The sequence below is a fragment of the Drosophila innubila genome, assembly GCF_004354385.1.
Source record: "Drosophila innubila isolate TH190305 chromosome 2L unlocalized genomic scaffold, UK_Dinn_1.0 4_B_2L, whole genome shotgun sequence".
NCBI classification, from domain to species: domain Eukaryota; kingdom Metazoa; phylum Arthropoda; class Insecta; order Diptera; family Drosophilidae; genus Drosophila; species Drosophila innubila.
Genome location: NW_022995372.1, coordinates 16,546,723 through 16,573,242, shown reverse-complemented (window position 1 = coordinate 16,573,242; position 26,520 = coordinate 16,546,723). Strand labels below are relative to the sequence as shown.

At 35.8% G+C, this 26,520-nt stretch overlaps 6 protein-coding genes across 11 annotated transcripts in view; 3 read left to right on the top strand and 3 right to left on the bottom strand.

Moving 5' to 3' along the window:
- LOC117779814 (guanine nucleotide-binding protein subunit gamma-e) overlaps window positions 1-12,850 on the bottom strand; it is a 42,703-nt gene extending 29,853 nt beyond the window's left edge. Inside the window, exons 1-2 of one of the 2 annotated variants that reach the window (XM_034616134.1) lie at window positions 12,795-12,850; window positions 12,123-12,215 (exon numbers count right to left, since the gene is read on the bottom strand). The gene's annotated coding sequence lies outside the window, so the exon portion shown is untranslated. Of the gene's footprint in view, window positions 1-12,122; window positions 12,357-12,794 lie in introns of those variants that run through there. The other variant, XM_034616135.1, reaches the window with a different exon arrangement.
- A 2,709-nt stretch (window positions 12,851-15,559) lies between these two features.
- LOC117780133 lies at window positions 15,560-17,531 on the bottom strand. 4 transcript variants are annotated; one of them, XM_034616548.1, is made up of 5 exons: window positions 17,323-17,531; window positions 17,086-17,266; window positions 16,672-16,855; window positions 16,149-16,436; window positions 15,560-16,089 (listed from the first exon to the last, which is right to left on the bottom strand). In XM_034616548.1, the coding sequence occupies exons 1-5, from the start codon at window positions 17,501-17,503 to the stop codon at window positions 15,793-15,795; spliced, it is 1,131 nt and encodes a 376-aa protein (XP_034472439.1). In that variant the 5' UTR covers window positions 17,504-17,531; the 3' UTR covers window positions 15,560-15,792. The 4 variants fall into 4 exon arrangements, with proteins under 4 accessions (XP_034472439.1, XP_034472440.1, XP_034472438.1 ...); XM_034616549.1 differs by having other exon boundaries at window positions 16,155-16,436; XM_034616547.1 differs by having other exon boundaries at window positions 15,560-16,104; window positions 16,155-16,433.
- A 178-nt stretch (window positions 17,532-17,709) lies between these two features.
- Window positions 17,710-19,609, top strand: LOC117781839 (borealin). 2 transcript variants are annotated; one of them, XM_034618711.1, is made up of 3 exons: window positions 17,710-18,214; window positions 18,423-18,831; window positions 19,336-19,609. In XM_034618711.1, the coding sequence occupies exons 1-3, from the start codon at window positions 17,863-17,865 to the stop codon at window positions 19,526-19,528; spliced, it is 954 nt and encodes a 317-aa protein (XP_034474602.1). In that variant the 5' UTR covers window positions 17,710-17,862; the 3' UTR covers window positions 19,529-19,609. The 2 variants fall into 2 exon arrangements, with proteins under 2 accessions (XP_034474602.1, XP_034474601.1); XM_034618710.1 differs by having other exon boundaries at window positions 17,711-18,214; window positions 18,411-18,831.
- A 63-nt stretch (window positions 19,610-19,672) lies between these two features.
- Window positions 19,673-21,108, top strand: LOC117781840 (borealin). The gene is made up of 3 exons (XM_034618712.1): window positions 19,673-20,018; window positions 20,573-20,795; window positions 20,846-21,108. The coding sequence occupies exons 1-3, from the start codon at window positions 19,766-19,768 to the stop codon at window positions 21,033-21,035; spliced, it is 666 nt and encodes a 221-aa protein (XP_034474603.1). The 5' UTR covers window positions 19,673-19,765; the 3' UTR covers window positions 21,036-21,108.
- A 278-nt stretch (window positions 21,109-21,386) lies between these two features.
- LOC117780377 (general transcription factor 3C polypeptide 5) lies at window positions 21,387-23,138 on the top strand. The gene is made up of 4 exons (XM_034616889.1): window positions 21,387-21,542; window positions 21,610-21,811; window positions 21,875-22,004; window positions 22,077-23,138. The coding sequence occupies exons 1-4, from the start codon at window positions 21,423-21,425 to the stop codon at window positions 23,077-23,079; spliced, it is 1,455 nt and encodes a 484-aa protein (XP_034472780.1). The 5' UTR covers window positions 21,387-21,422; the 3' UTR covers window positions 23,080-23,138.
- Window positions 23,139-23,701: 563 nt separating this feature from the next.
- LOC117780629 (asparagine--tRNA ligase, cytoplasmic) lies at window positions 23,702-26,252 on the bottom strand. The gene is made up of 2 exons (XM_034617238.1): window positions 26,108-26,252; window positions 23,702-25,447 (listed from the first exon to the last, which is right to left on the bottom strand). Exons 1-2 carry the CDS (start codon window positions 26,139-26,141, stop codon window positions 23,805-23,807), a joined length of 1,677 nt encoding a protein of 558 aa, XP_034473129.1. The 5' UTR covers window positions 26,142-26,252; the 3' UTR covers window positions 23,702-23,804.
- Between the last annotated feature and the right edge of the window lie 268 nt (window positions 26,253-26,520).

Here is a 26,520-nt window from a genome sequence, read left to right as displayed (position 1 = left end):
GAAAGCCAGAAATTCCAGATTTTGCACAGATGAAGATATAATTGTCCTAAATTTTTGCTGAAAATTTCATTCTGATCGCACAATAAATAGCGAAGATATTCAAATAATAAATTTTGCTGTTAAATTCGTTGATGGCGTGTTGGCAGTAATTAAAACTTGAATATCTTGATAAAACAAAAAATTTATATTAACATATTATATAACAAATTGGAGTCCATTCAGACGTGAGCTTCGGTGGCGCAGTGTACTGAGTCGCGGAGTCGGACAGTGCTCGTGGGTTCGAGTCCTGCCGTGGACGAAAGATTTTTAATTTATTTATGTTCGAATTCAATTTCATTTTATATTAAAACAAACTCAGTGCTTATTTAAAATGTAATATTAACATTAAATGTTAAAATATAAATTATTTCTTTTACTTTTAATTGAGCACTAAAACAAGCAATATGGCCATTTAGGAGGATAAAGACATATATGGCTCAACACTTTGAGCCTTTGTCTTTTGAAAATTTTGCAATTTTGTCGCGGGTCTGATTCCGGCGGAAACAACTTTTTTTCCAGCTGAATTTAAGCTTTTACAATTTATTGAAATTGTTATTTATGAATGTTATACTGTTAAATGTCAGTATTGAATACATGTTTAAAAATTTCATTTAAATAAGTTAAAACGTTAAGTTAAAATTCTATGTTAATTTCATGTTTATTATACATTTACTGTGTAAATTTATGCTTTTGGTTTTCAATTATTTTACTATTTGATTTAACATTTAGCATGTTTTGCAGTTTTAATTTATTCTCTGTTAAGGTTTCACTTATGCTTAACATAGCCAAATATGCATAAACGCATGTTTATATATATGAATGCTTAGCTAAAAACTTCTTTTGTTTTGGCGCGTGCCAACATATGTATGTATGTGTGCACTTAACAGATCTTTGAATTGCACATATGGATGTCCTGCTCTTCCTAATGATTAATGCATATGTATGTCTATTTGACTTTAAACTGACTCTTTTTCAACTCTTTTGTGCGCGCTGTGTACAAGTGATTTTGAAATTTGATTTTGTTGTGCTACCAAGTGTTCCATTTTAAGATAATTAGTGTGACTAGTGTTATTAAATAGTGTTAAACATAAGACTCTAAGGCATATATACTATAAGCTTTACGCAACTCAAGTCGACTCGAAGGTCCCCAAAAGTTTCTTTTGGAAAAAAGGACCCCATTACAAGTGTAATGGCCTCCACGTGGTGTTCCTGGGTGCCGATAAAATTTTAATTATATCGGAAGCAAATTCGAGCGGCGACAAATTTAATATATAAGAGTTTATAGTAATCTTAAATATTATTTAGTTTTTAGAAGTGACTGATTTTGGATAGTAAGTACGGGGTCTCCGACAGTCGAGTATGCTCGACTGTAGCACCGGCCGACTAGTTTCTTCTCTTTTCGTTGGGTGGATCTATTTGTTAGCATTGCCAGCGGGATATTGCATAATGGTAGCATGAGTTTCAAGAGCACCTGGTGATAGGATATTGAGCAAAAGAAACGACTTCATGTAACGTTTGGCTAAAAAACAAAACTAACGATAACAGCTATCTGGCTCTAAGTGAGGGAATGAATCAACGCAAAAGTGCACATTGTGCTTTAAATGTGCAACAAAAGCAAAGAAACTTTAGTAAAAGCGTTAAAGTTACTAGAAATCGAAGAAAAGTAAGCCAATTACAGTTAGAAAAATGTCTTATAATAAGTATACTAAAAAAGTTTACATTTACAAAAAAAAAACTGCCATAACTATGTAATAATTTTTCGATCCTGTTAAAATTAAGTAGTATGATTAATAATAATTAAAGCTAATATTCACTTCCGAAAAAATCAAAATATCTTAAAAACTGGGTGTATGGGGGAGTTATTATGGACTAAAAAGAGCCTCTAGCTCTTATATTGTAAATGCTAGACGGTTTTCATTGGCAATAAAAACTTAGTTTTTAGGTGTTATTTGATCAAATCAGTTTGTTCTTTCTATTTTTTTAGCCACATAGTAGCCGGCATAAAAATATGAGTCAAGTTTCCTAATTTTTCATTGAATTTTTACATACAAAACTTATCACAGCAACAAGGATTAGTTGGGTTTAATATGGGCTATTTATTTAATAAATATCTATATATTTATAAATACATCTGAAAGTACTGACAAAATATAAACAGCTGCTGTTTCCACTATGACGTTGAGTATAAAGGGAGCATGATTCTCACTCCTTGGAGACATCATAAAGTTGCTTGCTTTTAGCCTGCAACTGACACAATGCACTTAAAATTGAAAATGAGCGTCCGAGGACAATCTCAAAAGTGGAAGAGTAAATTAAATAAAAACACAGAGTACACAGAAAACCCAACCATTAAATTTGCATTTAAATATTCAATTAAGAGAAAAGCAGAAGATGAGAACGGAGAAGAGAAGACTAGAGATGATGTTAAAATACTTGCTCATGCAATATGTGGCAGATGTGCTTCAATGGCTGTGGTTTCTCCTTGTCTAGTGCATCAAAGGCATTGGGTGTCTTTTATATGAGATGACGATGACAATTTCAGATGCTGCTCAGCTTTACGTTTGCCATCATCTTACTCTGCCACCCTACCTCTACCTTTCTCTCTCTCTCTCGCTCTGTCTGCCGCTGACTAAAGCACCTTATTTGATGCTTTAATTATTTGTAGCATGCAAAGTTAAGCTCTTACACACACTCACACACACTTACGCATAGTATTAAGTTGTAAATATGTAAGAAGCGCTGCAACTCACAACTATAGACTATCTCGCTTACTCGGCTGTGCGATGTGCATGTTAAATGGAATTACATTGCAGTCAGCAGCTGTATGCTATGCACTATGGGCATTTTTTACTACATTTTATAAAAGTTTTTTAAAATAACTCTTATATCACGACCACCCATCAGAAAAATACGTAACTGTAATACCAGGAACTTTATGGAATTTTGACAAAGTGCGCCCCTTTATCAATATAGATTTTAAAATCTTATTGTTGTAAATGAAAAAATAATTTAGAAGAATGACTTTCATATTTGTACTTCTGCTAAATTCGTTTTTTGCTAGCAAGGTATAAAATCGATCATATTTTGAAACCGTTTGTTTAGTTTTAAGGAATATATTAATGCTTAAAACCAGTTTTAGGGTATCGTTTTAGTTTTTTAAAGGTATTTATTGGAATTAAGAAATAAGTATTATATGCACAATGCTAAAATTTAGACTAAAATATGTGTTTTTGTTCTTGAGAAATTAGTCAATTGCTTTTAAAAATGTGAATAATACCCATAGTGCTCTGTGTGCACTTCTACATATTTAACAGCGCCGCAAAGTATGCAGCAAAGTTTATCAGTTGCGTGGCTGCTGCTTGCACTACGGATTTACTTCAGAGTTTTTGTTGTTGTTGTTGCAACTGCTGTTTTTGTTGTTGTAGCTGGTGTTTTGCCAACAAATAGACACACGTGTTGGCAGATGGCTATTTTAGTTAGTGGCTGCTGTGGGAGAGTGCTTCGTTATAAATCCTTAACAATTTACTTCAAGCAATGGTTACACAGAAAGAAAGAAATTATTTTTTTGCAAATTCCAGTTTTAATCTCGTGAATTTAGCATGTATTTTGAAGCATTCTTTATAGAACTGTTACATTACGAATATATACCATTTAAGGTTTTCCGAATATTTTCTCGATTATTTTTTTCTGTGTATAAATTCTCCATATCACAACAAACACACATGGCACACACTTTATCTGAAATTTATGGTCCAATTTTAATAGACTTTTTGCACAACCAAAGCAGCTTAAGAGCTACTTTATAAGCTTCTTGCCGCAACACATATTTGAATGCAGTTTATTGGAAAAAGGCTTCTACTAGATTTCAACTAGATTTTTTACGTTAAAAGTTTGCGCATCAAATATTAAAAAAATTTATAATAAAATTCAAATATTCTGAATATTGAATTTCTGTTTATTTATTTATTAATTTTAATAATAATGTTAAAATGAAGCACCTCGATTTAATTGCAAATATGTCGGGCTTTTCAATTTATATTGCTGCTAGCAAAATCAATCAGAGTAAGTTGAAGAACGGACAAGTGAATGGAAAAGTTTTGCATAAAATGTTGCATCGGACATGCCACACCCAATCACTTAGCGAGCTGATTTAACTGCCACACTTGTTGCCGAAAGCAGCTTCGTTTAATCAAATCAATTCTGTTTTTTTCTACCTTTTTACACATGTTGCAATAATTTTCGAGATCGCCATTTTCCCTTTGGACTTTGGTCTATGCAAATCCAATCCATTGTGTCAAGTCAGAAATGAATGAATGAGGCCAAAAGCTGACTCAGAAAAAAAGGAAGACAACTCTAATTGAATTCAGTATGGCTCTTTTTTTCGGTTCTTGACCAGGCTACCAAATTCTCAGCTCAATTCAAAAGTGACGCACGAAAAGTGCAACGCACTGGCGATGTTAAGAAGAAGGGGAGAGTAGGAAGGGTGCAGGCGCTGTGTGACAGCATAATGCCGAGTGTCCATGGAAATGCTGAGTTGCATCATTCCGCTAGGCAGGCAAAATTCGCTTTTGTGTGCATTTCTCTTTTTTGTTAGCCCCAAATTGGTGTCGGGATTCGGTATCGGTCTTTGGTCTCGGGGTCTTGGTGTCCCATTCATGAATGGCAGAGCAAATAATTGAATAAGGCGATCAATAGGTGAACAAGTTGCAAAGACCTTCCTCCGCAAAATTCGTTTCAGAATTGCGAAACTGGATAAGCGTTTAATCGAATTAGCCGAAAACAAGTGCGGGCTAAAAGCTGCCAAAAAAAAAACCAAAGCTGTTTTCCCTCCGTTTCCGCTCCCTTCACCCCAAAATCAAACCTGCCTCACGCATTTTATTTGCTTTCATTTTGGTACAGAGAATATATCTTTCTTTATACTTTTCTCTCTCTATCTCTTTGTTTTCCTTTGTTTTCTCTACGACAATAGGTTTATAAAGACGGCCATTTACAGCGTGAGGTTGCCATTTCCTATTATAAAATATATGTGAACTTTAAATTGTTGTATTTAAGTTGAAAAAATTCGACTTCATACTCTAACAATATTTTCTTAATTCCCAAGCTTTAAAAGGCATTTAAAATCACAAAATGATATAGAAATGAAATAACTTTAATTTAAGAAAATGTTGCATTGAAGTGTAGAAATAATGTTGTGACTCTAGAATGTAAGTAACTTAGATGAAATGCATCTATAAAATGTGGTTATGGTATAATTATAATCGATATAATTAATATTTGCAACAATACCACCAGAAATTTAGATTGTAATACTCTAGGCGTATATTTGAAGTATTATGATATGATGTGGCAAATAATTTGTAATTTTCATTTTAAAATGACTTAGAAAAAATTTTACTATTTCTGGTTCTCCACTTATTGCAAAACTCCATATTAATTCTGATTTGCATACTTTATAAAGTAAATAAGCCTTAAGCTTGTCCCCATTGACGTAAAGAAAATTGCAGAATTTTCCCATTATCATTTTACCCTGCAGATCATAGATCAAATACAATGAAAGATTTGCGCATTTGTTGCAGCTCCTAAAACTTGTCTGCATTAATGCATACTCAGAAACAATTGCAATTATTTGCCACTTAATTTATTACCCAATTTGTGTGAAAAACAAAAACAAACCCATTCCAAATCATCGCCAATAAAACGATTAATCAACTCATGGCCAATACTTAAACTTACAGGTAAATTTTAAGTGCAATTACAAGAAAATTCCTGCCATTTATCCATTTACTTTTCCCTCTTCATCATAATTCTGCAAGGAATGCAATTTAGTATACTTTCGATAGGATATCAAAATCCAATCCAATCAAAGCCGGCATCAATTTTTCATGGCACAAAACGATGAAGAGAAGGAAACTGGAATCGCAATGAAAAATTATGAGCCATGTGGCAGTTACAAAAAAGCAGTCCACAAAAGCAACAATAAAACGAGAAGTTGCACAGAAAACAACAACACCAACAAAAACGATAACAATAACAAATACGAAGGAAATTGTTAAGGCAACCCTTTTGGCTCTGCAATTGACCACGACGAGATCCAATGGCCAATAGCCAAGTGGCCATTGATGCGTTAAATAAAAACTCAACCAAACAATCTCCAAAGCAAAAACAAGCGAAATTTGAAGAACGTTACGATATTCCACAGCTTCAATACGACGAAGAAATTTAAACAAGACGGAGAGATGCATTCGCTATGGCGAAGATTGAATACTCTTCAGATGAGTTCTATTATGTATAACAAGGTTAAATGCCCTTCAGTCTGTATTATTGCTTTTTACTTTTTTATAATTTAAGCTGGGATTAATTCACTGAGTTCTGGACAATAAATAATAACATTACTTAATATCTGTGTCAAGTTTTATCTAGAGTTAGCTTATAAACTTAAAGTAAACACTCTTAATTAATAATACTCTAACTTACGTTACGTTTTTCTTTACAAAACTGTATTACCCTTGAAAGAGTATAAAACAATGACAAGCAAAAGCCACAAAGTTGGACTAACAAAGGACAATGAAAAACTATTAACTCAATATTGAACGACTCAATAGCTATGAATAATTTGGGAATATAAATAGTAAGTACAAAAGGGTGAGCAGAATGATAAAAATGTATTATGTCCAAGTATGTCATATTTTCTTGTATAATAAGAAACAAAATGGAACTTTTTCTGATGAGAAAAAACACTTTAAGAATTTGTTAAATGTTGGATGGAGAAATGAGAATAACTCGACTATTTACAGGGCATCAAATTCATGCTACAACTAACAAGCATTATTCATGGCACCTACAGGCTTTTCCTTTTTCTTCTCCTTTTTTCCACTCTCTCTGCTTTCCCTTCTCTTTTACTGACTCGGCCGAGACACGTTCACAAACATTTCATGGTTCAATAAATTTGCTACCGAGCGTACCGGAAACTTTGCGAAAAATCCATTGGAAAAATGCTCCTGGTTGCAATGTAAAAGGCAAAGAAATTATCTGTTGCCAGTGGCAGTTTGCCACGCCTTCAATGCTGTTGTGCCACCTGCTTTGCCGCCCTCTCTTTATGTGCCCCATACGAGACTGTTCACATTTACTTCTATTCTTATCTTTTTTTATTTTTATTATTTTTTTACATTTACAAGCGTTTGACGCGCTGTCATCCGGTTGCCCTGCTGCCACGCCCACACATTAAATATTTCGGTCTTTTGAGAGAATTCGTGGCGGAAGGGGGCAGTGGGTGTTGTTGCTAAATTATGCATCAGCCCCACCCACTTTTCACACCTTCAGCAGGCGCTGCAACAATAACAGCAAGAAGCAACGATGGCAATTGCCGGCTGGCAATTATTGTTGTAGTTGTTGCAACAGTTTTGCTTTGGCTTTTAATATGTTGCACAAATAGCAATTAAAAATGCAGCAAAAACCAACCAAATGGATTTAAACGAGTATAATTTATAGTTTTTAATTAGACGAAGCACTGCAATTGCGCTCTCTTTCACTACTTTTTTCCTGCTCGTTGTTAGTTGCGCTATCTCTTAGATCTTTAGTTGATTAAAAATTCAACTAAAAAATGTTCCAGCTGTATGCTATTTACTTTGGCATCGCAGGGGAAACTTAGATGAAAATAAGATAAGCTTTGCTACCGACTGCAATCAGTTGCATAGCATTGAAATTAAAGACATGATTTTCAATTTGTTCTTATTAAGAATTCTTGAAAGTTCCTTTTTATTAATTAAAAAATAATAAAAACAGTACCGTAAATAATTTCTTGTTTAAAGGTGAGCCCATAAGCAAGCTTATCCTTTTTTAGCATATTTTTTGTATTTCTTCCTGTTGTCTTCATATTACTTTTTATTTATTTATTCAAATATAATTTAATTAATTAATTAATTAAATTTAGTTTTGACAAAGCTATGAATGTTTGAATTGGTCTAGACCTTTGACCTAGCGACTGCAAACGTTTGGATATTCAATTCCTCAATAAGATATTATTTCGGTAATAGGTCCGGTTTCGGCAAGAAAAAGTAAACGGTTAGTTTTGAATAACGGACCTGGTATTATTTCCTGATTTCAACTACAATATTGCAATTTAAACATCTCCCTAATTTATTATGTAATTCTTGACAATATCTTATATTAAATGTTGCATAATCAAGTTATATATAACAAACATTTGAAATTCGCCATGACTGGGCTAGAAACTAAAATTTATCTAACTTCTGCTACGTTGCACATGAAGCAAGCAAACAAATTCACACACATATACACACAGTGACACATAAGCAGAACCGCAGTGCAACAGAAGGAGACACCATACGGAAACCGGAAGTACTGCGCAAATTTTGTGAATGCACTTCCGTTTAGTGGGTTGCGAATTTGTGTGTCGACTGTGTTCAGTCCGCCGCAAATGTGAACTGAGATACATACTTAATACGACATGTGTATACAGCTGTTGTTATTTATTATTGATAGCTCTACCTAAATTTATAATATGTTTTTATTACAATTTCACGTTGCGCATAATACGACTACATACATGTATTAATCAATGAAATTGAATAAACTGCATACAATAAATGCAGGCTACACACACGGGGGAGAACATTTAATTCGCGAATATCCTAATAAACTCAAGTGTACTTCATTTAATACGCATTTTGGCAATTTGCCCAACATTTGGGTCAGCATTTCATTCAGTATTTGCAACTGCATTCAATTATTTGTACATAATTTCGGGAATAAGATTGTATATTAATTTGCTATAATTTTATTAAATTCATATATAATTAATTTATGTAAGGCTAATTTATGAGGAGAAAACATTACAAATATTCCTTAAGAATCAAATCTGCATTGAGACAGCAAATAAATAAACGATATCAACTTGTATTAAATATGCGGTAACTCAATGTCTTATCCGAAACCAAACCGAACCACTTTCTTAAATAAAAGTTTATAAAATACATAATAACATCAACTTTCTAATATTACTCAACTATTTGAGATTTCGAATAAAAATAAATCAAATAAATTCAGATTATTATAAAAATGATAATTATTTGTTAATAAAAATTTAATTGGGTTAAAAAGTCAATAACAAGTTAAAACAATAAAAATATCTTTTTGATTTTAAATTGAACAAAGTTTCGAGTCCAAAGCTCGTTTAAAATAAGATTTAATAAATCTGAGCTCAGCTTTTATCAAAAGTTAATATACAATTTTAAACATGTAATAAATAGCTTACTGTAAAAACAACAACTGTAAACATACCGAAAGTTTCGTTAAGAGAGCGAAATACTTGCTGCTCTTTACGAATGATACTGAGGGAAAAGAATTGTGCCAACATTTTGCACGTTCTAAAATGTTAAATTATTTAAATTTTATGCTTAAGGTCTTGTTTTTAATTAAAGAAACAACAAAAGGTATATGCCGCTTACTAAAACCTGCTACAGCACACACACACTCACACACACACACACTTTCTTGAATTCGCTCTCTCACTCTTTTTCTTTTGAGTCTGCTTCCTTCGATATTTTCTTTTGTTTGGCGGCTTGGCTGAAACTAATGCACGCCAATTTTCAATACAACAAAAATCGAACTTTGAAGTGGGCACCGTCGCGTCGCGCACAATTGCGAGGTATGTAGGTGGCAGTGGGCGTTTCCGAAGGGGCTGCTTTTTGGGGGCTTAACGTTGGTTGCAATGCTGCTTCAGCTGCTTTGGCTGCAGCCCGTGGCATGCACTTTTTCTATTCCACTTGGCCGAAAACCACTTGAAATTATTATTTAAGAACACGCGCTGGGCGGTCGTTGGAGGTCATTGATGGGACAATGGTTAGCTCCATAAGCAAAATGAGGTCGTCCATAAGCAGAGAACAGAAGTTGTTGCGGAGGGTTAAAGGGTGCGGGTCAGTGAGTTGTCGCAGCAACGAATGCGTTTTGTGCGTGCACACGGAAAATATGAAAATGAATACGAAAATACATTGCATACTTAACGGCACTGAAGCGGCACTAAGGTAGTACAGGTCATTTTATATGTCTAGTACCATACCAGTTTTTATGGTTGGCGGTAATTTAAAAAATTTTATTAACGTACTTTCCCTACTCCAGCTATCTGCTAGAGTTTTTCATAGTAGTTCAATTGACGCCAAGTGTTTTAATCTCGTTCATTTAACTCGCTTTGCTTGTGAACTAGTTTAACGATCTTTGGCACGATAAGTTCGTTCACTTTAGTAATTCGTTCAGTGGAACTTTTGCTAAACGATTTATTGCAAGTCTAGTATGCAGCTCAACTTAATGCTAAAAATAAAATATAAAACACGTTTATTACCATTTGGTATTTGCAAGTAAACAACGCCTTTACTAATTTCATCGAGAGGTTCGCGGAATTCATCAAATTGTCACGTAGTGTTCACCCTTTTATGTTACGCATTGAAATGCAAATATTTTTCATTGTAATTGAAGCAGGGCAAATAAGAAGGGGAATGCTGCATGTGAATATATGTGATTGTGAATTTTAATGCGACTGCGAATGTAATTCGACCATCACTCGGACAATAAACAACAAAGCACACTGACACAAATGTAATTCAATTATTTTTGCAGCGCATGTAAAAACCCTTGCAATATTCGAAAAACCAAAGCTTAAATATATCATCAGCTGTTCTGATTAATAACTTTTTTCTCACCAAATCTCATATTTCTGATCAGGAATACTTTAACATTAAGGGGTCTGGTCGGCTGAACTAAAATTATTATTATATCACTCATTACGATTTAACTTACGAAGTACAAAAACTTTGTTAAAAATAAATCTTTTACTATAATAAGAATGCTTATAGGGTATATATACGAAATGAAATACTGATTTGCCTTGCAAAATGACATTTAATTGACCAATATTATAATTGTCAAGTATGATTGCCTTTCTGGGGAATGTCTGACAATATGACAGGAAATTGCTGAGTCGCCGGTATAAATGAATGCAATGGACTAAAGCCTAGACCAATATAAATAGATTTAAAAAAAAACCAATGACAATTTGATTGAGACAGACGCCACATTAAAATCTTTACAGACCAAAAGAATAATGAGAAGCCTGCCGTTAATTTTACTTGAATGCTATTTAATCATTACGTCATCTTTGACTGTAAATATTTTTACAACAAAAGGAGATAAAAAAAACTCCATAAAATGTGTTCGCCAATTTACAGAAATACAATGATAATAAAATGAAGGCTTTTATAATTTTAATTAATTTTTAATTAAGTTGCTCAATTAAAAAAGACTTAATTCATATTTATAATTAAATATAAGCACATAATAGCTGAATATAATAAAATGATATGCCTTTCTCTGTGGATTTTAGACTCAGTCATATTATCTTATATTCTCTTAAACTATTTTCAGTGTTACATTTTGTTAGGCACAGCTCTGTGCAATGTTTTAGATCTGTGTTATTTCTGTCTAGTTTACAGTTAATAATTAGGTTATGTATTGGTTTATCTGTTAGAATTTGACTTTTCTATTATTCTACTATCTTAATATGTGTAAATGTAAATGAAATTGAAATAACTTTTTAATTACTTTTAAAAGTTAAGTTTTTTGACATTTATTTATTCTAAATATCATGTAAAAAGATTACGTACTTTCTTAAAATAGCTCTAACTATATTTATTAAAATACAAGAAATTTTTTACTTAGAGATTTTCTAATGCAACACTCATTATTCATGTATGACAAATTTATTTCTAAACGATAAACGCATTTAAACGGTTAATGAGTAACACGAGTGTGATAAATAAATTATATGGAAATGGATATGGAAAACAATTTTATTATCATGAATCAATTATATCATCATAAATTGTCACTTCGTAGATACTTATTATTTTATACAATCAAATGTAATTCGATTTTTTTAATAATAATGAAATAATAATTAAAATTGAATTTTGAAACCATATATATTCGTAATAAACTTCCTAAAATATAATATTGTGTGCAAATGTATTATAGATTCAATTGTTTTTTTTTTATTAATTTAATAAACCTACCAGCCGGAAGAGATTTGAAATTTTTCACTTCGATCGTGAAGTAGACGTTGCCTTTTACGAAGTTTTAGTTGGATATCTATGTTGATCTGACCACTGAAAAACGTTTTCAATTTGCGTTAAGAGCTCGAGGACAGTACGCGCCAAAAAGTATGCAACACAAAAGTATGGAATGTCTTGTTAGTCCGTTGTTGGCCGACTGCCTGCGACGATGTCAATGCCTGTTAGCTTTTTTGACGATGGCTGATGGTTGGTAATGTGATTAGTTGGCCCTGTCGAAGTGTACGAGTGTGTGTGTGTGTGTTGTGAGTAAATTTTAATTTAATTATGTCTGCGTCTCTCTCTCACTCTTACACTCACACTCACTCTGGCTTGCCCTGCAATTACGAAAGAATGCTCAAAGCAAACGAGAAAGTGAGAGCGAGAGAGATAGTGAGAGAGGGGGGTGAGAATGTTAGGGAAAAAAACTAAAGACACGCACCAATAAACAAAGGAAACAATAACAGAAAATGGAAAACCGAAGGTAGACCTGGGTTTGGGTATGGATCCGGGTCTAGCTGGCTCGAGCCACGTTACTTTGGCGAATGTAGAATGAATGTAAAATGTGTGTGTGGGAGTGAAAACGAATGTGAACGGCGAGCGCGGTGCAAACTGAACCGAAACTGAACCGCGTACAGGAGTACGAACTGCTCGAACTGTTGCCGTCTCCTGACTGTGACTGATAACGTTGACGTTGCAACTTCTGTCGCTGCTACAAGCGACTGGTCTCTGCCTCGGTGTTGCATACACCAAGGCTGGCCACAAGATACGAGGAACGTTTCGGCAAAATGGAACACAAGCGTTCGTCGCGTCGCGTCTCGTCGTTTTGAGTGCAACTTGCAATCGCACTCACAAAATGTTCCCAGCTAAGTGGGAACAGTTCACATGCACACCTGTCCCCTGTATGTATGACTGGCAACTGGGAACTGGGAACTGGGAACTGCAACTTAACGCCTGAATGTGGGGTGTATGAGAGAAGAACGTGGGTGAGTTTCGTCTACTAGACGAAAATTAAATTGTGTTTTCGATACTTCAAATATTTGGCTCATTAATATAGGGGTAGTTCCTTTAAGTGGGGATGAATCTATTACAAGTATGTACTAAAAAGTCATAACATTAAATTGATTGCTTTTCCTTTTCGTTGGCTTTTTATTTTTTGGAAAAACCATAACTATTATATTATAGGGTAGTTAGAAAGACAAGAAAGACAAATAAATGTTTAAGTCAAAAAGTAAAGTAAATTTAACTTCCCCAACTAAAATAAACATAGTAATGCACACCAAAAGCTTAACTTATGAAGAACTTATGAAGTTTAATTAATTTTCTAATATAATTAATATATTATATAACTACCGATCGGAGCTGGTATGGTGTTTCCTTGCATATTTATTTTTCTTTTTTTTATTGAAGAGAGTGGAGAATAAAAACAAGGATTAACCATTTACAGTGTAGAAAATAGAGGGAAAAAAAAGTTGTGTAGGATCCGATCTGGTGTGTGTGTGTGTGTATGTGAATTTTATTTAATGGGTACCATGCAGCCGAGCAAGTGTTTCTCTTATTAAATTCACTTTTATAGCTGGCGGGCTGTCTAGGATGTGCATCCTGGTCTTTGTGAGGCTCTCGTTGTGCCACCTGTCTATATATGCACATATAGAGATGTAATAATGCTTCTGTTCCATATACAGACAGGTCTGTCTGAATTGATGTCAACCAGCTACGGCGGCAACATTGGGGCAGAGGCAGAGGCAGAGACAGAAACAACGGCAGGACAATAAAAGCTACACACGCACCGCAATATGCAACAGTTGGCAGTGTAGGTGTGTACATATTGTATGTGTGGGTGTGCGTGTTAGTGAGTAGGAGTGTGTATCTGTGCGTATTAGCTCCCCAATAAAACTTGGCTCCTATCGAAAGTAACTTCAAACCACATGTTGAGTAACGTAAGAGCAGTTGCTAAATCTGACGTTTTCCATTCGCTATTATACAGGGGTGAAACGCTGAAAGAAGGGTAGCATTGCAAGTTTGGCAGGGCTTCTGTTATGGCTCTGTTAACGCCCATTCCCTTTCAACGCCCATTTCAAGAACAACGTTGCAGAAGGCCTTCGTGTAGAAGGCAGTAGAAAGGCCTGCGGCGTTCGCTACGAACATAAGCTAAAAGGCATTGCTTTGGGTGGATAAGCAACGTTCATTAAAACACAATAAATATTGAAAATGCATATATATTTGCTTGACAAATGTGATATATAAATAATAACATAATGAAAATATTTATATTTAAATCTATAAATAGTATATATTCCCCAGTGCGTTGTCTCGTCTTGGTTCGGTTTTTTTCTATTCCAAAGGCGTCGGCTTGGTTTTGCGTGTGCATCCACACTTTGAAATGAAAAAAAATTAATTACTTTAAAATTAAACTCTGTATTACATAAAATAGTATCTACTGTATTACATTTCAATATAAAGTCGAACCATTTTTTACGTATTAATACATACATAAATATATATTTGACGGCTCCTAAATAAATAAATAAAATATTATAATATAAATATAAATAAATAAATGCAATGTATAAATGCAAAAGAAATTACTATATTTTTTGTACTTACGATGTAAAAATAATATTTTTCCAAGTTTTCATATTTCAAAATCACTTTGCAAACACGTGCGCACTCGACGGCAGCTTCTTCTTTTTTGCGATAGAAAAATTACAAGTATATGAAGATCATCGACAAAAGAATGAAAAAAACATAAAGAAAAAACTGTACAAATTGCGCTAATTATGCTATGTCCGCTCTTTCGTGGTGGTTAACAGAGTTTGTGCCTGTCTTTGCGAAGGCGAGGGCGTGTCAAAATACATAGCAGAGCAGCGAACGTTTTGAAAGACCTGGCGTTTAGCCTTCCAAAGTCAGCAAATGCAACGTACTCCTATTGCAAGGCTTTTTTGAGCTCTCTTAGCACCCTGTCAAGACATATACTACTCATTTTGCATGAATCATAAGGTTGCCAGAAGGAATTGCTTGGCGGAACACGTTGCTCCGGGTTTTACTGGGTCGTTGTGTAATCTAGCCATGAAAGTCGCTCCCGTTTTAAATTTCGCATGCTTAACGCATCGTTTCGTCGCGCAAATTGAGTTTTCACTGTAGTTTTGCATTTGTTGCTACTTTGGGGCCAAATAAAGTACAACAAAAATGTTGACGTTGCCACTGATTGGATTGCCTTTGACAAACTCACTTAAATGGAAGGCTGCAAAGCCGAGAAAGAAATAAACTTTTTCGATTTCCCTCATCAAATGTAATTTAATTGTTGCTCCAAATATTGTATTTTTATAATAAAAATATATTTATGCCCTTTTTTGGGCTGAACATTCTGTAAAACGTAAAAATTTTTTACTGTTGAAGTCAAAGTTTATAGATAAAATTAACATATGTATCTTTAAGTGTTACGAATATTTTTAGCAATGCATGACAATTAAATTATAAAACTCAAAAGAATTTTTAGAGCCTAAGTTTAAGTATACTTAATAGTACGTACAGCTGCCATAGGAGCTCTATAATTCTTGTATTTAATTATAAACATCATTTGTTTCCTTCCAAGTAAAACTATTTACAAAATGATTTCAACTTGCTATAGTACTTATTGATTATATATCATATCCAGTTTAGCCCGTTTCTCCAGGATTTCCAATTCTATTATCTTGACTCGAAGTTTTCCTTCCTGAACTTCCAGATCCAGTTTTGCCTTCTCTCTAAGCATATTCTGGTCGTGCATTTCCTGTGCTCGCTGTTCTTTACGTTGCAATAGATCTTTCTGGAGCTGAATCAAGGTATGTGTGTCCTCCTTCAGGTTGTGGTTGCGTGATTTTGGTAAGCAATGTGTTCTTAAATTGTCAGTTTCACACTCGAAAATTGTAGCCAAGTCCACTTCATTTGCCTTAAAATTAGTAGCCTATTAATCGAAATCTGTCAATTATATTTTTATATTTAACTTACGCTTACATCGTGTTCTTCTGTGGCATCCGCTATAGTATCATTTTTGTCATTGAATTTAGCTTTGGCATATTTCCAAAGCAATTTTGTCACAGCGCGCTCAGCGGCTTCAGCTACTTTCGGGTCCATTTTGTTCAAAATGCTTTCCCAGTATAGTACGACCGAACGAACTGGAGTAGACAAAGAAGTTTCCAAAGGATCAAGGCACTCAGAGGGTTTGCTGATTATCACTTCCTGTGCGACTTCTGCAGACTTTTCTACCTTTCTAATTTTCTTGGGATTCTCCTCCTGCTGTAAAGTGAAAACATAAAAAATTTTGTTAATCATTTTATATTATATTTAAGTATATAGAACTTGTAGTATTTATTTTAACGAACGATAAATTTAAAATAATTTTAAAATCAAAAAAAAAATTGTAGTACCAAAAATGTAATAAATGCAATTATTAAATATAATTTACAAAAAATTGAGAAATAATTCGTTCATGGTTCATATAATTTCTGATGATATTCGAAATTGTACTTACAATAGAATGCGTTGACTCATGATTAGAAATGCTGGCATCCGCATCGAGTTGACTATCGTCAACATCAAATAGATTTGAAAATGATAAATATTCTTGAACAGCCTCAGTTGCTTGAGACTCAAATGGATCCAAAGTTTTATCTTGACTTGTCGACTCCTCGACTTCAAAAGCACTATTGAACGTACTGCAAGAAATAATTGCATTATGCTAGGTTTTTACAAAATTTAATCTAATTCAGTTAATGTGATGTCCACTGTCAAAAGTATTAATCACTGTGATAATTCATTTGATCGAGTGAATAGATTCAACTTAATTTGGCGTTAACATTGCACTGTGACGCTGTGACACACTATGACGCAGTGACACACTATGAAATAGCATAACATTCAAAATCATTTTGGAACTTCTACCTACCGTCTTTTCGAATTGAGATCTGGAAGAAATGACAAATATGGGGCCAAATGCCAGTACACTTTTGGCTGCTCCGATTGCGCTCCTTCGGCCCTAGCACTCTGTGCCTGCTTCTTTTCCGAGCTTTTGCAGTGATATCTATAACTATCACGGATTGACTTCCAAGCCATTTTGCATGCATTCACTGAAATAACAATTTTAAGTAATGTATCATGAAATTGTCATTTAATGAAAACTCACCGTTTTTGTTGAGCGAGTCTGCTACGCCTTGCCATGCTTGTTTTACAAAAACTCCATCGAAATGCCTTTTATCCTCCACATCCCACAGTAAACGTTTTTCGTGCACCGCTTCGATTAAGGCAATCTTGCTGTCAGTGTCGAAATTGTCCAGCCGACGTTTTTTTCTTTTTCTGTCGTACATTCTGTTATTGCAGATTATTCTGTCAATTTTATTAAATTCACAGAGACGCCACAGCTGACATACAAATGCAGTAACAGTGCTGCCAACTTGGTTTAATAGTCATGCCGCAAGAAAAAAACGGTATTTCGATATTGTTATAAAATATCTATCGATATATCGAAATATCAATGATATTCCGACATCCCTAGATACAACTCTACATCAGATCGACGCCATATGTAGAAACAGAAAAAAGGCGGAAAAACTCAAAAGAAAACATAAAAACTGGACGCTTGCTCAATGTGCCACAAAGTAAATGCTAAATTATATTAATTCAACATAATTTCGAAAACAACAAGAAACGAAAACTTTTTAACAATATGCCGCGTACAAAGATACCTAAGAATTCCAAGAGAAATCGAGATGCGGCAAATCGCGAGGAGAAAATACGCATTTACGAAATGAAAATGGATTCCGCTCAATTGGCCCTGGACGAAATGGAGATGCGCTATAAGGGGATGGTGGACACAGCATTACAATTAATTGATTCGCGACTACAAACCGAATTGCGAAACATGAAAATGGGCGAGTTTTTGGGTATTTTAAGCGAACTGGAGCGCTTTGACGATTTTAAAGCGAGCGATCAGACGCAGCTCATTGCATCGCAATCCATATGCAGCAATACAACAACAAGCGGTGCTGTGACAGTTGCCAACAGTCGCAACGATGAAGGTTTGTATGCATTTTGTTAATTGCTTTTATTGGTGGCGCGTTCTCTAACATTTATGCCTCTTCTCCTAATCCTTAACATTTGTCATCCACAACTATTCGCACACATCAAATGCACTTACTCACTCACACACACGCACGCACTCACAAACCCATAAATATGCGCATTGCATTGGTCTGGCCTGGTCACTCTATTTAGGCTACCTTACAGAGGACAGCAGCATGGGCACCGCCATTGGCAGCAACAGTGCCTCCCAACTGTCTTCGTACAATAGCTCTGTGCTGCGCTCAACGCGAGCAATGCGTACACCTGGTCCATTGCATTCAGCGCGTGCGCGACGCGATCGACGCAGTCGCTCTGCTTGTGGCACCAAGGTGGGTCATTCTACCGCAAGCAGTGTTGTTGTCACCAGCAGCAGCAGCAACTCGAACTCCAACTTGCATCGCAACTCACGCAGCAAGATGCGCACTCCGATGCGTCCCAAGGCATTAAGTGCAGATCGCACATCGCGCAAGACACGCCCCTCATCGCCCGGCACACCGCCCTTGTGCTTCCTCCGCTTTCCCAAACCCGGCGAGGTGGCACTCTCCAAGTTCGGCAGTCCCATTGTGGCTCAGTCGTAAGTAAATTGTACAAACATCGATGATTCCTTTTATATACAGTCAGCACAACATTTATTTGTACAATCGGCTTTTATACTCTCACAGCAAATGCAGGACACTTTTTTTTATAGTTATCTTAAATTTCTTTTACCCAAAAATCAAGAAATTTAAATTCAGAAAACATTTAGAGTACATAAAATAGGTTCATTTATTTTGGCAAAATTAATAGAATATAATTTTCAAATATTTATTATAAAGAAATCTAATATGTTTCATTAAATATCGCCTGATTTTTATTTTTTACTTATTTTGGTTTCCTTATTTTCTTAAAATTCTTAGAATTATGTCAAAAGTCTTATATAAAGAAAAATAATTAAAAATTAAGACTATAAATAAATGCTGCGCTGAGGTTATATATAATTATATGTTAAAACATAAATCAAATTATTAATGTTTTTACATCGCTACAACATAAAAACCTTCATAACTTTACCATTTTAATTTTGTTTTCCATTTTCTAGAATGCAGGATAAATTCGCCAATGTCAATATTCCCATACGGAATGGCGTATTATCGCTGCGGCCCAAAAGAATGGGAGAAGTTCAACCGGATCTGCTCCAGAATCTTGATCCGGACACTTTGAATCAGATTAAACAACTGAACGAGAATCTACAATTGATTGTTGATACGGCCAGCAAGGCAGGATTCAAATAGTGTCCGCCCCATATCTATAGATATTTGTAACCATTCATTATACAATTACCCCTATACAATATTCATAATCGCTTAGTTTGAGTTCAAATTTGTTCATTATATTTTAAAGTGTATTTTTAAATTTAAGCAAATGTTTCCCAATAAATTTCAATGTTCATTCACAGTTGGCCATGACATAAGTTTATTTCGATAGGATTTAAGAATTGTCCATAATTATTTTTTGAGAATTTGATAGAAATGCCACGCACTAAAATAATAAAACGCACTCGTCGTCAGCTTCAGCTGGAGAGGGAGGAGCAACATCGTCTTGCTGAAATGAAGCTGGAATCGGCGCTGCTAAAGATTGAGGATTTGGGTAAGCGGACCATGCAACACGTGGACTATCAGCTGCAACGAATTGTAGCACGCACTCCTCAGCATGTGTTGCAAATGAAATGGAGTGAGTTCTTAAAACTCGATTTGAATCGCTTCGATGATTTTCAGTTTATAGGTAAGTAGTTTTGTCTTTTTGTCAAAACAGATAAAATTATATATATGCATAAATTATAAAATCATTAAAGAGAAATTTTTAAGCTTTCAGAGCGTCCTAAATCTTTATACATCGGTCAATATGAGATGTTTAATGTTTTTTAAATTAAAACAAATTTTTTTAAGTTCTTGAACAAATATTTAAAAGAATCTTGAATAATTTGGCTTTTATATTGAAAGCTATGCTCAATATAGCAGTTGCGTAAATAGTTTTAATTAAAAAATGCTAGAGCAAAAATAATTAACATATTAATAAATTTTTTTTTTCTATTGCTCGCTAAAAAGCCGCCACATTTTTCAATTAAAGAAAATAAACTGAAATTTGAACTTATCATTTGAATATAATTCCATCGTAAAAATAAAATTGTGTCCAAATAAACCATATTAATATTAAATTTTATATAATATTATTATTTTTAAAGTACAGACAAATCCATTATTTATACATTTTTCTTTATAATGTTATCCCATGTGCTGCACATCTGTTAACAATAGCTAATTGTAATCTCTTATCAGCGCCCGCTCCTCCGCCTCCTCAACCACAACGCAGCCACTCAAATTGCACACGCAGTGGACGTATGCGCACGCCACAGCAATCTCAGGTGCCACGTCTTCAGGTTCAATCTGTGGACAGAGCCGTGCTAAAGAAAGCCGACTTGCCAGCTGTTGCCTTTCTGCGTTGGCCAAAACCCGGCGAGGTGGCTCTCTCCAAATGTGGTAGCCCGTTGGCCGTTCAATCGTAAGCGTCATATATATCATCTTTTACAGCGCTTAACGACTTTTTTGCAGTTTTCCAGATCGTTGTGCCAATGTGCATATTCCCACCAAACTGGGCGTCTTGAAGATGAAACCACAGAAAATGTCGGAGGTCAAACGTGAAGTACTTAAGCAGCTAGATTCCGAAACCTTAAATCAAATAAAAACCTTGAACTCCAATCTGCACATGATTGTCGATATGGCAAATCAATTGAGAAAGTAATAGTATATTGATATCACATTTGTCAATCTGTAATTTCATGTTTTGAAAAATAACTGCAATTTGAGTTCTGATATAAGTTTTGATATCGATTGTTTTATTAAATTGAGCAGTTTGTTAAACTTTAAACGGGAACATGTTGCCATTAAAAGAATAATTCTTGAATTTATTATTAGCAGTTATTAACTAATTATGTTTATATTTTGTAATTTACGCAAATTATAATTATTTATTTTTTGTTAATATTTTCAGTTATAGTTGCTATCGAAATATCGGTTAACATCGATTGTTCCCTCAATTGCAAGCGTGCGCCTTGACATTCACACACACCCACATGAAAGAATGTTTGTTTGTATGGTTGATTTTTTGTAAACAAAACAGATTTAAAGCATGTCGCGGCAATTGAGCTTTAGTGCACGTCAAGAATATGAAGTTATTAGATATCCTGGCCGTGTGGTGAATATAGACAGAATGCTGTCAACCCTTGGCGGCATAGTGAACGTATCGAAGGTACGAGACGCATTGATTACCTGGAAAAGGCCCAATAACAATTTCCACTTACATTTCCATGTTGCAGGTGTTGGATGACGAAAAGAAACGCTTAGAGTTGCGTTTTCATCCAGATAATCCGTACAACAAGCCCGCATTTGGCGACTGCATCGATAAGTGCGGTGTGCTCTTGTCTATAACTGTGCGGCGCCACAAACACGACAGGACACGTCCGCCGCAGCATTTTGTGCGTGTTGTAGGCCATTGCAGCCGCAGTTTCTCCTTTGATTGTAAGTGGAGTGATGGAATAGTAGTAGTAGCCATGGCTTAACCATGTTCATCTGTATGTTCAGCTCTCTGTGACTTTCAGTATCTGCCACTTTGGAGTACGCCAAATACCGATGATGCCCTGGCTGCTGAGGAGCTAACCTGCGCAATGGATGAGCTTAAACCGCGGAATGTTACAGATCTGGACTACTTCAAGTGTGTATAATACAAATATTGCGATCGTTAGTGGTATTCCTGGCACTGATTCTAAACCTTGTCCATTTACAGACGTGCACAATCTCAGTTGCTGTGTCTGCCGGAGTTGTTTGCGCGCGTTGACATTGTGCACGGCGGTAATTATCGGATCGATGTAGCGGAGAATGGACAGCACGAGGTGTTGGGCGTGTGCGCCAAGACCACGCTGGATACCCGCGATATTGTGCCATTCAATATGCAGGACACGTTCCCAACCCAGCCGGATGCACAAATCCTCAAGCGTCTCAAGGTCAAATATATTTCCGATGAGCAATTTATGCGCGTGAAAAAACTATTTGCAGATAATCCCATTTGGACACGAATAGCGATTCTTTATGAATCGGGCGTTAGCAATGATAAGCTGAAGTGCATCATACCCTCGTTGGCTTTCTATTTTAGAGATGGACCCTGGCGCACACTCTACGTTCGCTATGGCTATGATCCTCGCAAGGATTTCCAAAGTCGTCACTATCAAACATTTGACTTTCGTTTGCGTTTTGGCTCCGGCGTCTCCGAATTTGTTTATTCCCGCAAATCGGCCAAACTAAAGCAGGCCTTGACAGCCGCTGGTGAAGAATCCAAGTCGGACTTGGTGCAAAACATTGATTATCCCTATTTTGAGGAGCACAAATTGCCGCGATCCCGACAATGCATGCTACGCTACTGCGATGTCCGTCTGCCGAAGATACAGGAAATGCTGGAGAAGATTCCCACGCCACTTACCGGCGCTGTTTGCAATGAACGAACCGGTTGGCTGCCACCCAGTTTTGATTCTCAAGTGCGACAAATTGTATGTGCCACAATTAGTGAATTGCTGCGTAATCATTATCGCAAGGAACATGTCACAGCGGAAGTGGAGGCAGTGCCTCAGATAGATGTCGATGTGGATGTGGATGCTGATGCCGAGGGAGATGAGGAATACTATGCCGAGGATGAGGAGACACAGGAAGAGGACATGGAGATGGATGAAAATGCGGTCAATGAATCTATTACTGATACAAATCTTGAACAGTTGATTAATAATATAACAAGTTAATACGGGAAAAAATAAAATATATAAGTAAAAGCTGTGATTGACAACTAGAGCTGAAAGAATTGTTTAATATTTGTTTTTATTAAACTATATGGCATAGTCGTATCTTCCAGCAGTTCACAAATATTTAATTTAGTTAAAAAAATTTAATTATTGAATTATCAACTACACAAAATAAAGTGGTAAAATTTTTCAACTAAAAATGTTTATTAGACGTGAAATATACACCAACATCATTAAAAATTTAAGTTTTTTTTGTAAAAAACTACTTTTGTGGAGAAAATCAACAAAATTTTAATTTATTGAACAAAAGTATGAAGAAAAATGTAAACTAGTCTTAGGAATTAAGTGATAGTTGAACAGATTAGCTAAATTTTATCTGACAGATATTATTATATTTTTGCAAAATGCTCGTAACGACAAAAAAAAATTAATTTTTCAGGAGACGGCTATTTTTATATGATTTTAGAACAATTTTGCATCAATTTCTTAAAATATTTCCATTATGTTACGAAACTTTCGCAAAAAGCGCTAGATATTTTTAAATAGTTTTGTGCTGGAAAAGCTTCCAGCATATAAAAAACATTATAATCATAAATTCGGTTAAGATAATTGAACAACAATATATATTTCTTGAAGAAGCTTTTATTGTGAACGTTAGTGCATATTGGATATAAGACGTATCAATTTGTGTTTTAAATGCTGTGAATAGGGGAGTCATCACTCGCTTAAGGCTTGCATCTGTCGAGGAAGCGTGGATACAGGCAGACCTCGCGAATGTGATAGCGGTTGAGCAGCCAGCAGAGGAAGCGTTCCAAGCCGAGTCCATAGCCGCCATGTGGCATTGTGCCATAGACACGTTGATCTGTATACCAGTAATATGGCTTGGGATCGATGCCTTCACGTTCGTAGCCCTTCATCAGATCGTCGATGTCGTGAATCCTCATGGAGCCACCAATAATTTCGCCCACATTTGGCAAGAGGACATCAACGCTCTCCGTGAGGCGATTGTCGTCCTCGCAGCGTTGCATATAAAACGATTTGATTTCAGCTGGGAATTTAATCAAAAGAATGGGCTCATTGATGGCATCAGTCATTTTGCGTTCCGGTGCCTCGGGTATATCCTCGCCAAACTCATAGAACGTGCCATCGTCCTTGGTGACATTGTTATCCTTGAGCCATTTAATGGCATCCGCATAAGTCATGCGTCTAAATGGTTTCTTGGGTGGCTTAAAGTCGGGATTGAGTTCCCCAACGAGATAGCCAAAGGGTGATTTTAAAACGCGATCAACGACATCGCTAACCAAGTCCTCCAGACGATCCAGCATCTCTCCAAATGTAATAAACGGACACTCGGCCTCAATGTGTGTATACTCTGCCAAATGGCGACGTGTTCGACTCTGCTCGGCGCGATAGCTTTGGGCAATGGTGAATACATCGCCCAAGGCCGGAAGACACGTCTCCAGATAGAGCTGCGAACTCTGGGTAAGATATGCCTCTTCGCCAAAGTATTGCATCTTGAATAATGTGGAGCCACCTTCGACCTGGGTCTGGACAAGAGTTGGAGGCGTCACCTCATTGTAGCCACGTTCAAAGTAATGCGCACGGAATGCCTGCATCACAATGGATCGCATCTTGAGCACCTTGGAGGTGTTCTCGCCACGTATCATTATGTGCCTGTTGTCCAGCTGCACATCCGGGTGCGCCTCCTCGTTAAGAATGGCATCAGCGCCGCCCGGCGGTGCCAAGCCAATTAATTCCCAATAGTCCACGTTCAACTCGTGTCCACCTGGCGCCGTCTTGCCCTCGGGCACCAGTTTCAATGTGCCATAGAGCACCACTGTGCTCTCCGTGCTCAGCATTAAAGCCTCATAAGTCTGGCATAACAAATCATTCAAGACGCACTGTAAGAATCCGGTGCCATCGCGCAGTGTAATAAAGATTAGAGATTTGCCTTGACGACGCAAACGATGCACCCAACCATAAATCTTGACACGTTCGTTGCGCTTCTCGGTGCCCTCAAAGATACGGATCTTGTTGGCCTTTGGCCAACTGGGATCCTCGCTGATCTTCACTTTGCGTGCCTCGTCCAGATTCTGTTGACGCTTCACCGCATCCTCGGCCTCGCGTTGCTGCTTCTCGGTATTCTTGTGTCCCTCGCGTACGAAAAGCTTTTGAATTTTCTTCAATTGCGACTTGGCAGCCACCTCATAGACTTCCGTGGCATTGGGATCCTTGCTGTCCACGTAGATGGTGGGGAAGGGTTCCTTTCCTGCATGACGCATTGCCTGCAGAATGCTCTTATATGGCTTGGATTCGCTGCCATCGCCTGTCTCGTCGTTTCCCCGCTTTTCCGATGTAAAAAGCGAACCTGTTAAGATACAGATAAGAAAATATAAATATTTAGATACTAGCAGTTATCTAACAGATACAGTGATTGTGGATAACAAAAGAGTTCACATATTGGCATTTAATTCTTAGAATTAGTTTAGTCAAACGTATCTCATTATTATTATTAATTTATTTTATTAAGTTTCCCAGCACTCAAATAAAAATTCACATACAGTCGCTTCTAGCTTATTACACATACATTTTTGAATTTTTAAATCAATTAACTTCTAATCAAAAGCAATTTAACTGCTGACTTGTTTATATACTCTTAAGCTAAATAATTGCATATTACTTTATTTACATATTTCTTAAAAAAGCAATAAAAACATAAGCAAATAAATTGTGACACCACTGTAAATAAATATGCATGCGAAACTACTGTAAGCTACTTCAGCGGTTAATTTATTATCCTGATGAACAATCAGGACAGCAAATTAAATACATATAGCGGGTTATATATAGAATTTTAGATGTAGTACATACACGGATACATACATATACATTTGTTTTTTTTTTTTTTGCTATGACACATGGCCAACGTGGACAGGCTGCGATTAAAAAGCCGCATACATATCTATTTTACAAGTATTACTAATCGCTAATCTATACGAACAATTTTCTATACATTTGTAATACTCACTTATTGTTAGCTCAGCCAACTCTTCCGTAGGCATTTTGATTTATAAATGACACACTCTTGAATCGATTTGAAAACTGCAGACAAATTGCATCAGCAACGAGGTATAAAACAAAGCGCTGCCACTCGGTCCAAAGGCTGCCAGCCTGTTTAATTTTCTGATCTGGTAACATGTATTATTTGAGTCAAATGTTTAAATTGGTAACTTTAAAATGTTCCACCTTGTTTTTGACAAATTCTTAATTTTGAAGCTGGAATTTTTTAAATTTGTTTTATCTATCTACATTTTTTAAATATTTTTTTCAGAATTAAACTTGTAATTTCTCTTTCTTTGGGTTAAACAGCCTTAAACCTTCATTAAAATATTTACCTTTGTTTTATGTAATTTCGAATTTTAAATTTTCTAAAAATTATTA

Coding starts and splice junctions, on each gene's coding strand:
- LOC117781839 (XM_034618710.1), top strand. CDS start 17,863: ATGCCGCGTACAAAGATACCTAAGAATTCCAAGAGAAATCGAGATGCG. Junction 18,215..18,410: donor CAACAGTCGCAACGATGAAG/GTTTGTATGCAT, acceptor CACTCTATTTAG/GCTACCTTACAGAGGACAGC. Junction 18,832..19,335: donor AGTCCCATTGTGGCTCAGTC/GTAAGTAAATTG, acceptor TCCATTTTCTAG/AATGCAGGATAAATTCGCCA.
- LOC117780377 (XM_034616889.1), top strand. CDS start 21,423: ATGTCGCGGCAATTGAGCTTTAGTGCACGTCAAGAATATGAAGTTATT. Junction 21,543..21,609: donor GCATAGTGAACGTATCGAAG/GTACGAGACGCA, acceptor TCCATGTTGCAG/GTGTTGGATGACGAAAAGAA. Junction 21,812..21,874: donor CCGCAGTTTCTCCTTTGATT/GTAAGTGGAGTG, acceptor CTGTATGTTCAG/CTCTCTGTGACTTTCAGTAT.
- LOC117781840 (XM_034618712.1), top strand. CDS start 19,766: ATGCCACGCACTAAAATAATAAAACGCACTCGTCGTCAGCTTCAGCTG. Junction 20,019..20,572: donor CGATGATTTTCAGTTTATAG/GTAAGTAGTTTT, acceptor ATCTCTTATCAG/CGCCCGCTCCTCCGCCTCCT. Junction 20,796..20,845: donor AGCCCGTTGGCCGTTCAATC/GTAAGCGTCATA, acceptor ACTTTTTTGCAG/TTTTCCAGATCGTTGTGCCA.
- LOC117780133 (XM_034616546.1), bottom strand. CDS start 17,503: ATGTACGACAGAAAAAGAAAAAAACGTCGGCTGGACAATTTCGACACT. Junction 17,267..17,322: donor AGACTCGCTCAACAAAAACG/GTGAGTTTTCAT, acceptor TTGTTATTTCAG/TGAATGCATGCAAAATGGCT. Junction 16,856..17,085: donor GATCTCAATTCGAAAAGACG/GTAGGTAGAAGT, acceptor TATTTCTTGCAG/TACGTTCAATAGTGCTTTTG.
- LOC117780629 (XM_034617238.1), bottom strand. CDS start 26,141: ATGCCTACGGAAGAGTTGGCTGAGCTAACAATAA. Junction 25,448..26,107: donor GTTGGCTGAGCTAACAATAA/GTGAGTATTACA, acceptor GTATCTTAACAG/GTTCGCTTTTTACATCGGAA.